Genomic DNA, 12,314 nt, shown 5'->3' on the forward strand with positions numbered 1-12,314 from the left:
CCTCTAGTAGAGAGCGAGGCACTGCTGCTCGAATCCGGTATTCCATCAGAGCAGCCTGTACCCGTTATAGGCTCGAAAATGCTCAAATTCTTCACTACCCGGGACGATGAAAACGAGAGCCTCTTAGGATCCATCACTGAGGGTAAGAATTAAATTCATTCACAGATCCCGTCGTTATCGGATGTTGGCTCTGCGCGTCTGGCTGTGATAGAAAAACGCTGATCTCGCATTCCGCTGCGCGCAGAGACCGCATCTTGAAATCGGATGCATTCGCATACATCCTGGTGTGCGCCTATGAAGGCATGATGTATCCTTCTTGGACTTGTTCAACTGATCAGAGAAGACCTAACAGCGAAATGCTTGAATATGTTTTGCCTGATAAGCAGTGCAAATGTCGCATTGCCGTGCTCGCTTTTGCAAGCGGATTTAGCGGCGGTTTTTCACGTGTACGCTAAACTGTATGCGTCACTGTCCCGCGAAACAAGCGCAGTCAGGTCTTGCTTGAGCAAGCATCGGCGATAACAAATCATATGTTCATCTACCAGAAGGCTACGGCTGTGGATTTTTTAACCACCTGCATTGCAGTTCTTAGTTGATAGTTTTTATGTTTATATTTTTGCACCCCGCGTTGTCGTGCACCTTGCAGGGTTGTGGTAGGCTAGTAAAGTGATTTCCCGCATTTTATATCTGAAGCCAAATGCCATGACGCTACAGAAAGACCAGTCCCCGTTGGGAGGCATTAGAACTGGTCTGTAGGATCCCGCCGTCCGTCATCAAGGCTCCCTGCGGAGTCATCTCAGCAAAACAGCCTAGGTTTGATTAAGCCTAACGCACATCAGCTCTCCTTTCTCATTATTCAATTGATATTTGTATTTTCTGTTCAACTTTCTTTCATTGAAGTGCTAAATTAATGATCTAGAATAAAGTTGGAATACGACTTCATCTCTATCATTATTTGCTTTTTAAGGTCGCCGATTATCCATACATCCCCTTGCTGCATCCATATAGGCCTCCTCCTATCACACATGACATGCCTGTATGACATTATTACAAAGATAAATACAAGATATTTAGTTCATTGAAGCAACATCACATCAAACTATGGAATAGAAACCCATGCAGGGATTCTTTTTGTTATTACAATAATCAGACATGAATATGTAGGCCTAAAGAAGAGCGAGCAGCCCCTCTCATTGAACTCTGGTAATGTTATGCTGGGGTGTAAATCAGCCCAGGCACCTCTCAAGGGCAGCCCCGGGCTAAAGACAGAACCAGGGATCACTGAAGGCTCTTAGGCAGGGGTGGATGTGAGGTAAGCTGATGAATGGCCCCATATTGTTTAATGGTCATTACATATGGGAAGACGGCGTTTCCCACTAATGGCTCATTATTAGCATGCGTTTAAGCCGATGTGTGTGTGTGTGGGTGTGTGTGTGTGTGTGTGTGAGACGAGAGGCAGCCGAAGAATTGTGCTAACACAGGAGACCTGGAGTGCCTTCATTACCAGGCGCTTGGATGATTAATGTTTTGTGCTTCCTCATGGTTTTCTGAACACGGCGGCGCTCCGCTCTGAACAGATGAAGGCGACGCCCCCTCCCTGATGGACAGCAAACACCACTGGCTCAGCAGGCCGTGTCTCCTGGTGCTGCGAGACGGCGACCTCGCCAAGCCCGCCCTCAGCTACGATCAGATAAGAGCCCACTCGCCGTCCTCCGGCACCCCCACCTCCCAGGGCCCGACGGTGCGGTGCCTGGAGGAGCCGGAGCCGGACTACCGGAAGCCGCAGCCCAAGGCGCGGGAGTCTCGCGGGCGGGAGGGCCACCGGAAGAGCGGCACGCCCCACCTGGAGAGCCAGTCCCAGAGGCTGATCCAGCAGCTGGAGGAGGGGCCCTGCACCGTGAGCTCCATCTCCGCATGGGGGGAGAGATGTCTGAGACCGGACAGCCCTGTGAACCTGAGCCCCGCCGAGGCCCGCTGGCCGGAGGAGGTGGAGGAGGAAGAGAAGGAGGCGGAGGTGGAGGAGGAAGAGGAGGAGGAGGAAGAGGTGGAGGAGGAGGAGGAGGAGGAGGAGGAGGAGGCGGGGCTGCGCTCTCCGCCCTCCAAGGAGGACTCTGTGGTGGAGGAGAAAGAGCGCGAGGAGAGCGGGTTGGAGCAGCAGCAGCATTCCTCCGGTGCAGAGACTCACAGCAGCTCCTCCTACTCCTCGTCCTCCGCTCACGGCTCACTCCCCTCCCATGATGCCGAGCGAGAACCACAGGACACCGTCTGCGACGATGACGACCACCACCACCACCACCACCAGGGAGAGGCGGAGGTGGACGCAGCCGGAGCGGCGGAGGTGGGGCACGGGGAAGAAGACGAAGATTTCGAGGGAAAAGAAGAAGAACAGGACGAGGAGAAGAAAGAGGGCGCCGACGGGGTCGTGGCGTCCTCCTCGCCGCTGGACCCGGACAACGAGAGGCAGCTGGGGCGCGCCAGCATCCTGTCCAGGGAGCGGGGGGCCGTGCTGGGGGAGGTGGCCCCCCTGTGGGTCCCTGACGCCCAGGCGCAGGTCTGCATGAAGTGCCAGGTGAAGTTCACCTTCACCAAGAGGAGGCACCACTGCCGCGCCTGCGGGAAGGTGAGTGACGTACGAGACCGCCGTCCATTGTTTATGGAGGTGTTAGGGCTGTGCAATTAATCCGATTTTGGCTGTGATTTAGATTTTTGGGTCCAACGACCTCAAAACTAATCTAATCGATTTGAAAAAAATGTGGCTATTTCTTTATTATTTCTGCTAGATCCAGCTGCATACATATTATGGATACATTATTTTTCAAACATTATTGAATAGAAAATTATTTGAACATTTTCTCATCAAACATTTTGGGTATTTTTGAAGGGGCAATTTCCAAACTCTCAGTTACAAAGTGCTTTTTTGAGAGCAATGCTGAATAAATGCATCATGTTTACAAGCTCAAAAATAACCGTTAGAATAATCGTGACTTCAGTATTGACCGAAATGATCGAGCAGCCAAGGGGGTGTATTTAAGTCCAGGGTGTCCACTATCTTTTTGAGAGAGATTTAGTCGCAACGTGTGAAGTAGTGTGCGATAGCATTGTATTAATCTGTGTGTGTGTGTGTGTGTGTGTGTGTGTGTGTGTGTGTGTGTGTGTGTGTGTGTGTGTGTGTGTGTGTGTGTGTGTGTGTGTGTGTGTGTGTGTGTGTGTGTGTGTGTGTGTGTGTGTGTCTCTCTGTCTGTGGAGGTCTTCTGTGCTGTTTGCTCCAACCTGAAGTTCAGGCTGACCCACCTGGACGGGAAGGAGGGAAGGGTTTGCATCTCCTGTCACTCCTCTCTTGTGAAGAGTGAGTGCTCAGCATCTTTCACTGTGTGTATGTTTGTGTACGTGAGTGTTTCTGTGTGTGTGTGTGTGTGTGTGTGTGTGTGTGTGTGTGTGTGTGTGTGTGTGTGTGTGTGTGTGTGTGTGTGTGTGTGTGTGTGTGTGTGTGTGTGTGTGTGTGTGTGTATCATACATAGCTCTCAATGCTCAACCTAACATCATCTTTGGGTGTATGTGTGTGTTAATGTGTGTGAGTATGTGTGTTTGTGTGTGTGAGTATGTGTTTATACGTGTACATGTGTGTGTGTTTGTTTGTGTACATTTGTGTGTGTTTGTGTGAGTGTGTGTGCGTGTTTGTTTGTGTACATTTGTGTGTGTTTGTGTGTGTATATGTCTGTGAGTGTGTGTGTGTGTACATGTGTGTGTTTTCCTGTAATACGTTTGTTTGTTTGTGTGTGTGTGTGTGTGTGTGTGTGTGTGTGTGTGTGTGTGTGTGTGTGTGTGTGTGTGTGTGTGTGTGTGTGTGTGTGTGTGTGTGTGTGTGTGCGCAGGGAGCCCCCCCAGAGGGCGGAGGAGGGTGTGGTTCGCGGACGAGATCCTCTCCCGCCGGCGATCCGAGTCCGCCCCGACCACGCCCGTCCGAGAGCCCACCTTCTCGCCCCTGATGAGGCGAGCGCCGGGCGGGCCGATCCGCAGTCCCGCCGCGTCCCCTCAGTCGAGGAGGCGGAGCCAGCGACCTCAGGAAACGGCCATTAACGTAGGGAGGCCTTGTGCTAAAAGCTACCGTTGCTAACGCATTAGAGATACGTACATGTGGTGGTGTGGTGGCTAGGGGTGTTGGTGGCCGCTAGAGCCACGCCCTACCTCACCTCACCTCCGACCTGCTCCCTCAGGTCACGTTGGATAAGAGCGTAGGTTGACTTATGGTGAATCAATAGTTAATGAGCGGTGGACCTTTTAACATTGAGTAATTTCAACATTGATGCATACTTTGAGTTGTTTCCTGTCAGTCTAGCTCTGGCAATATTCAAAACCACCCCCACATGCATTCATTTCAATTCAATTCAATTCAATTATACTTGTATAGCCCTTAATCACCTTTACAGTCTCAAAGGGCTTAACAGGCCTAATATTTATGACACCCCCTGACCCAAGCCCCCACAAGGGCAAGAAAAAACTCCCTTAATCAGCAAGGAAGAAATCTTGAGAAGGAACGCAGAATGGGGGATCCCTCCATCGGTGGTTTTGCATGCGTGCATCGGTCCAGGCCTGCCGAATGGGCCTGAAAGCTTGATTTAATCGGCCGTGTTTGCTGCCGGCTCCCTGCAGGAGGCGTGCGGGCCGTACGGCTGGAGCGCGGCCGCGCTGGTGAGCACCAACATCAGCAGCTCCTCCAACCTCATCCCCCTCGACGGCCTGCCCCCCATCCTGACCTCCACCGGGGTCAAAGGAGGTACGCGCGCACGGCCTGACCTGAGGTTCCCGTTGAAGAGTCTGGGATGGCGACGGATCTGTTGTCTGCGGTGCCGATACCCGCATTATACCAGGGTTTACATTTCATCCGTTTAGATTTATTCATATGAAAGGGTTTCCATTGACATACTATCTGGGAATAGTTTTGTTACATTACCCGCATTGGTGACGGACTCTTTTGTTGTATTGGGGAAGTGAGATCAATGCATACTGTATTATAACGTGTATATGTGAGTGTGTTTCTATGCCACATGCCTCTCTCAGATTACACTGTGGAGGAGAGACCCTCTGAGATGCTGCTGATTCAGGAGCTGGAGAACGGCCGGCCAAAACCTCTGGTGTTTGTCCTCAACGCCAACCTGCTAGCCATGGTCAAGATGGTCAACTGTAGGTCACATCGTTTGTTTATCCTTTCCACCTTTACGGTCATCTGCAGTATATTTGGATACATGCAGAATGTTGTTGTTGTTTTTTTAAAACAAGGGCAAAAATGAGTTAAAGGATACATATTATGGTGTTTTCCCAACAAGTAAACATAGTATTTGAGTTCCAGAAATCATGTTTTTGAAGCTGTTTGCTGGAAATAGCTTTTAGGAAAAAAAATCTTGCCTACCGCTATTCCCCTCTGTTTCAGTCCCTTCAGAATTTCTAGTGTGTATGTGCACATTGGATGATATTATGAATCATAAAGACTGCGTCTGACGGCTCTGGTACTTCCACAACAAGTAAAGACTCATAGTGGGGGATATCTCTGCCATGGTTGAGAAGAATTGGGGGAAAGGAACTATGGCCTTGACTCTCTGAAGTCCTTGAACCGCGACATGGAGGAGAAAGGGATTGTACTCAGGGAGATGAGCTGCCGGACTGCCGCCGCGCTCACCGCGCCGGAGCTGCCGGACATGCCAGCTTCGGCGGCAGTTCAGCTCCCGGAGGACCCCCGCCGGAGCAGTCGGAAAGCTTCGGCGACAGTCCGGCGGGGGCAGCTCTGCGGCATTCCGGCAGCTCAGCTCTGGGAGTTTAATCCCTTTCTCCGCCGGAGCTGCCCTTCAGCGGCTGAGCTGCTGGGCTGCCGCCGAGCTGCTCGTCCGCTGGTCCACAAAATCTTAGCTATGCTCTGATTGGAGGGGAGTGGGGAATTGGGAGGTAATATTCAAGTGTGCCCCCTTCCTACGTAGGAGGGGCACAAAGATTGTATGCGTGTGGGAGCACCAGAGACCCAAAACAACACCCCAAATCCAAGGAAAAGTGTTGTTTACATAATATGTCCCCTTTAAGGCATTTTATTTTGAAAATCTCAGATTTGCTAGTCGCGCTTCAAAGTAAAAGTACCCACCAAACCACATTCAATACCGGGCTATGTGGTGATTGTGTGCAGATGTAAATAGGAAGTGTTGGTGCGTGACCTCCAAGGGAATGCATGCCCTGGGCCAGGCGGAGGTGGTGGTGCTGCTCCAGTGCCTGCCGGAGGAGAAGAGCTTTCCCAAAGACATTTTCAGACACTTTATCCAGCTGTACAGAGACGCCCTAACAGGTGAGACGCACAACCACTATCATAACTGCAATGTTTTATTCAATTTGATATACCATATTCAACATATTCCTTTCTGATTATCTAACCCATCTAAAGGTATTAAAGGTGACATATTATACAACCAGGGTTATATATACAGTGTTATTAGCCGTTACAAGCCGTTTTGAAAATCTGCCTCGTCTGACATCACAAGTGGGCGTGTCCACCTAAATGACGGATAGATGAGCATCGTTTGCTACAGTCCACTAGGTGGGCTAGTAGGCTGATCTATCCAGCACACATCTAGGCGGACACACCCACTTTTGACTTCAGAAGAGGCCGATTTTCACGGCTTGTGATGGCCAATCCCACTCACACCTGCTGGTATAACATCTCACCGCTCAGGTTTTAATGAATTCATCCCCAAACATCTACTGAACCCATCCCACCAACAACACTGTCACACCCTCCCTGTCCCCTGTGGTCCCCAGGGAAGGTGGTGAAGCACCTGTCCCTCTCGCTGTTCCGCGGCAGCTTCCTGGGCACCGAGGAGCATGCAGGTTTCCTGTACGTGGGCGCCACCCTGCAGTCGCTGCAGGGCCTGCCCCTGCCCAACCAACCCTACCTCTTTGCCTTGCTAGTCCACCAAGCGGAGCTGGCCTGGGCCAAGGCCTTCCCCTTGCGTCTCATGCTCCGACTGGGCGCCGAGTACCGCTGTGAGCCAGCCCATTGTGTGTGTGTGTGTGTGTGTGTGTGTGTGTGTGTGTGTCTGTGTGTGTGTGTGTGTGTGTGTGTGTGTGTGTGTGTGTGTGTGTGTGTGTGTGTGTGTGTGTGTGTGTGTGTGTGTGTGTGTGTGTGTGTGTGTGTGTGTGTGTGCGCGTGGGTCTTTGATTTGACCGGTCGACACTCGACACTCGCTGTTTCTGATCAGATCAGTGTGAGAAAGCATTACTGCTGACTGTCTGTGTGTGTTTGTGTGTGTGTTGGTGTGTGTGTGTGTCTGTTTGCGTGTTAGTCTGTGAAATACGATATGCAAACACTGGTTGCATATCACAAATAAAAATGTGTGAGAACACAGAAAGAGGAGGGAGAAAGATTCAGCAGAACATAGTTCCTCATCTCTGTCCTTCTCTACTGGTGGTCTCAGTTTACCCCTGCACGCTGTACAACTGTCCTTCTCTCCTTGTGATCTAAGTTTACCCCTGCACTATGCACAACTGTCCTTCTTTCCTTGTGGTTCCAGTTTACCCCTGCCCTCTGTTCATCTGTCCTTCTGTCCTTCTCTCCTCGTGGTTCCAGTTTACCCCTGCCCTCTGTTCATCTGTCCTTCTGTCCTTCTCTCCTCGTGGTTCCAGTTTACCCCTGCCCTCTGTTCAACGTGCGCTTCAGGAAGGCGTTGTTCGGCGAGACGGGACACACCATAATGAGGCTTCTGGTGGTAAGTGGACGCCATCCATCAGAGTAATCAGCGAGTGCAGCGAGATGCCATGGATTTATTGATCCAGTGGTACATTCCCATTTGCTCTGATAGGATTTCAGGAACTACCGCTACAGTCTACCCGTAGTGCCGGGCCTCACTGTGGACCTGGAGGCCCAGAAGACCTGCATCAAGATACCAAAGGACAGCCATAATGAAGTAGGGAGCCACGCGGCCACATCACCACTGCTAATGCACTTTAACACTTACGGTTATGGCAGGGGTTTCCCGCACTTGGGTCGAAGCGATGGACATCAGATTGACACATTTTTGATTCAAAACAATTAGTCTAAAAGGGTTGAAAGGTCACGTGGAGGACTTGTGAATACGAATGCTGATTGATGGTGGCTGAATGAGTCGTAGCCACCAGCGAACCTCCGCCGATCACCGGAGCATTGATTGGTTTGACGTGATGTGTGCGGAAGCAGATGCGTGTAAATAGAAGACCTGAGCAAGCGTTTCATGATCGTACTCATACCTAATAATGTGGTCATAAGGCACATTTTTTTATAACCTTTAGGTGAGATTGTTAAAGGTTCGGAATTCCTCGTCAACTATCCCAGCCAGCCAACCTTTTCCCTGTCGCCCCCCCCTTACTCTCTCTCTCAGCTGATGAAGGTGTTAAACAAGTCTAACGAGCACGTCCTGGCGATGGGGGCGTGCTTCAACGAAGCCGCCGACTCCCACCTCATCTGCGTGCAGGGGGAGGACGGCCAGTACCAGACCCAGGCCATCAGCATCCACAACCAGCCACGCAAAGGTGAGCATCCCCCCCCCCCCCCCCCAGCCCCAACCTCCAACCCCCAACCCCACCCCCACCTCCAGTCCACAGCGAGGTAACCCAGACAAAACCTGGCCGTCGTCTGAAGAGGCAGAGGTGCTGTAAAAGGTGCGGTAGGTACGATCCAGACGGGAACTCCCTATCCGGTGTCCCTCAGGGATTGTACTTGGACCCATCTAGTTCAGCCTTTACATAAGTGGTCTGCACAGGTTTGGGGGTGCAGCTATACCGGTGACACGGTCAAGTGAGGCTGAATCCAGACTCTGTGCATCCATGAGCCACGGTGCTGCCTAGGTCAAATGACCTAATGCTCAAATATCTAAAGTGATCAGAAGTTTAGATACCTTTTGTATATCGCTGTTCCGCGGTTCAAGATATCGGATGTCCAACAGTGTTGCCACAAAGTTTATAGAAGTCTTGATTCTCGCACACATCACATGCGTGTATAACAAGCAGGGGAGTGGACAGGCCAACTCATCTACACTCAAGCCAGCAGACTCCCTACATAAACAAACAGTATGGACACTAGACAGGAAAGCCCTGTAGCTATTACCACTGCAACGTTCTCAGAAAGGACAACCTGTTAAGCTGGCGAAACATGATCACTCTTAAATACAGCATTACTCCACTCAGCACCTTCGTCCTCCTTAGTCTCTCACATTCTACTCAACCAGTTGGACACAACACAGTGAGCAGATCCACATCCTCAGTGACAGCATCCATCGCAGGAATGTAACAATGGACCAACCCCTAACTGCAGCTGCAGCACATAATGCTCCTCATACACAAAGTGATACTAAAAATCTACGATGCACTCACTCAAACACCTCAAGTCCCTACACTTGTTTACTGATGCTGTGTGTTTGATGCGTTGTGTTGTATATGGTCCATATCCTTCTAAAACAAATGTATTCTCTCTTTGTCTTTAGATTTGTCATGCAGGTCCATAAATGTATTTTAATGTATGGCCTGCCAAGTGACTATATGACCTATCCCCTGCCAACTGTCAATGACAAAATAAACCAGTCAATAAACATTTCAATCTTAGAGAAATAAAGAAGTTAGCCGGGAGTGGTCTTAAATCTATATTGGCTCACAGGCAGGCGCAGTCAACTCAAAATGGATATTTTCACAGTGCATTTCACTCCCTAATAGGTGACCAAGGGCTATGGCATTTCAAACAGGTTACCCTCAAATTATAGCTATCAAACCTCAACTACCTTTACGCCTTCATCCAGCATTAAGATGCATCATGTCGTTAAGGCGCAGGTAGTGATTACCGGTAGTCATCCTTAAAGAAGGGAGGAACTTTTTGGCATGAGTAGAAGGCCAAGTGATCTAATCTTAACTTGCCATAATCACCATGATGAATTTCCAATGTCATCACGTTAAAAAAGCATTGCATAAACCCTGGTATAACACTAGGGGGCACTCTGTGTTCCCTAGTGGTAGTGTAGCAAGAGTGTTACTTAACTGTATGTTCACCGTTGGTTAAGTTTGTTTTTTATTTCTTTGATTCAGTCACAGGCTCCTGCTTCTTTGTATTCAGTAGTGCCCTGAAAGGATCCGCGGGATACCTGGCCAAGTCCAGCATCGTGGAAGGTAGGATGAGCAGCTCTGTACTAGTCCCTCCAGCCCATAGAGAGAACCCATGTGACCCCTTACATGATAACTCTAGTTCTAGAATGTTCATGCCTACTTTATGTGTTTAATGTAAACACCCCTTCGTTAAGCTTCATTTAGAAGACGTGGACCTGTTTGTGCCTGCGTGTGCGTGTGTGTGTGAGTGTCTTTGCGTGTGTGCCTGCATACATTCATAACTAACCGCTTGTGTAGGCATGTGTACGTGTCATGTGCATGTGTGAGTGCGAGTTTGTCCCTCTGTTTTGTGTTTGTGTGTGTTCCTCCTGTACTGCTATCCCTTCCCCAACCCCCCCCCCCCAACCCCCCTTCCTACAGACGGGTTGATGGTGCAGATCACCGTGGAAACCATGGCGGACCTTCGCCGGGCGCTAAGAGAGATGAAAGATTACAGCGTCACCTGCGGGCTGCAGGACCAGTCTGACAGCCAGGAGCACGTTCGGGTCGACTGGCTGGAGGAGAAGTGCGTGGTGAACAAGGGGTGAGGGAGAGCAGTCTCACCTTTTTGAAGTGTGCTCAGAGAGAGAGAAGCTCCCCTGTGAGGACACTTATGACTGGGAGAGAACACAATGGAAGGGAGTGTCCGAGCCAACAAGGAGAATAGCCCCATATTACACACGAGAGAAGGTGTGCGTAAAACCCAGGCCTGCAATTATTACTCCAATGCTGATGAATGGTGGTGGTGTTGTTGTTGTGTTTGTTGATCTGGGCGTATTAGACGGGGCATTATGAACAAAGAACGTTGCATTAAAAACCGCACAATGCTTCTGTTTCCAAGGGTAATTAGCCCCATTGATGGTAAATCCATGGAGTCCGTCAGCAGCATGAAGATGTTCCAGAAGTCTGAGTACAAGGAGAACGGGAAGATCATCCGCTGGACTGAGGTGGGCCAATGGATATATGGGGAACAAAATCGGAACGGAGCTTGTCGTGTGTTTTGCCTTTGTGTGGACAGAGTCAGCGTTTATCTGTGTGTGTTCACACTTGTATCTTTAGGTATTCTTCCTCCAAAGAGACGCCGGTCCAAAGGGCGGTCTGAGTGACTCTGCCGAGCACAGCCGGCTCACGGAGCGGATCGCCCGTGCCTTCTGCCTGGCGCTTTGCCCGCACCTGAAACTGCTCAAGGAGGACGGGATGGCCAAATTGGGGCTCCGCGTCACCTTCGACTCCCAAGAGGTGAGAAGAGGATCAGAGGCTGCTTTTCACAAAACAGACAACTTTCGCTCATTGTTGTTTCGTTTTTTTTCTTCTTTGAAATTTATCAAATAGCGGCAGGCCTACAAACTTCAAGCGATGTGTTGTGTGAGGGGGGAGTTTCCCAGCTCCCCCTCACGCCACTGAAACAATGGCATGTTTTCTTTCTCTTGAGGTTGGCTTTGTTGCCGGGAGCAACGGCCAGCCCCTGCCGGCGCCCTACCTCAACGCCCTGGACGCCGTGCTGATCCCCGTGGTGCACAGCAGGCGACGCCGCAGCGGGGACCACCCCGTCGTCATCGAGTTTGTGTTCTACATCCTGGAGAACATCACCTAGATCTCTGACAGTGTGGCGCCGTGCGGTGTGGTGGGTGTGCCCGCGCTCTGGCTCGTAGCGGGGGTTCTATCCTTCTTGACCTTTCCTCAACTTTCCCCTCCACCCTTGACCTCCGACCTCCATCCTCCATCTCAAGGCTCTCGCCGATGGCATCTAAGCGGCTCGCCGTTACGCCATTCGCTCGTCGAAAGGCGGACGATCTGCTCCACGGGATCAGAGACAAAAGGAGCCCGACCCAGACCTCTCTACAGCATCGCTGAGCAGACAATCTGTGCAAAATTGAAGACCTACGATGGGCCAGAGCAATACTACACTGCTGCTGCAGCAGGGACTTTAGTCGTCGCATACATTCACGTCGCATTCATTGTCCCATGTTCAACCCAATATTTTGAGAATGCCTTCGAAGTGGGGGCTGGATTCAGCCCCTAAACCTTAAACTAAATCAACGAGATAAGCGAATGACATGAAGTAGCATAACTTAGGACTCCGTAGTCGTGCGATGCACTCGGAGTGAATGCCTGTAGACTGTTTTCATATTGGATGCATTTGAATTCTTGATTGCTCATTAAATGCAAAGTGG

The 12,314-nt window shown here is 50.5% G+C and overlaps 1 protein-coding gene across 1 annotated transcript; it reads left to right on the forward strand.

Moving 5' to 3' along the window:
* The first annotated feature begins 78 nt into the window (after positions 1-78).
* Positions 79-12,311, forward strand: zfyve9b (zinc finger, FYVE domain containing 9b). Its single transcript, XM_056603282.1, has 17 exons — positions 79-142; positions 1,578-1,987; positions 2,105-2,620; positions 3,247-3,346; positions 3,873-4,078; positions 4,651-4,774; positions 5,059-5,181; positions 6,170-6,325; positions 6,796-7,020; positions 7,660-7,742; positions 7,836-7,940; positions 8,391-8,541; positions 10,084-10,164; positions 10,522-10,684; positions 10,982-11,087; positions 11,200-11,379; positions 11,573-12,311. Exons 1-17 carry the CDS (start codon positions 79-81, stop codon positions 11,732-11,734), a joined length of 2,955 nt encoding a protein of 984 aa, XP_056459257.1. The 3' UTR covers positions 11,735-12,311.
* Positions 12,312-12,314: the final 3 nt, after the last annotated feature.

This window comes from Gadus chalcogrammus, chromosome 12 (assembly GCF_026213295.1).
Source record: "Gadus chalcogrammus isolate NIFS_2021 chromosome 12, NIFS_Gcha_1.0, whole genome shotgun sequence".
Classification (NCBI taxonomy): Eukaryota; Metazoa; Chordata; class Actinopteri; order Gadiformes; family Gadidae; genus Gadus; species Gadus chalcogrammus.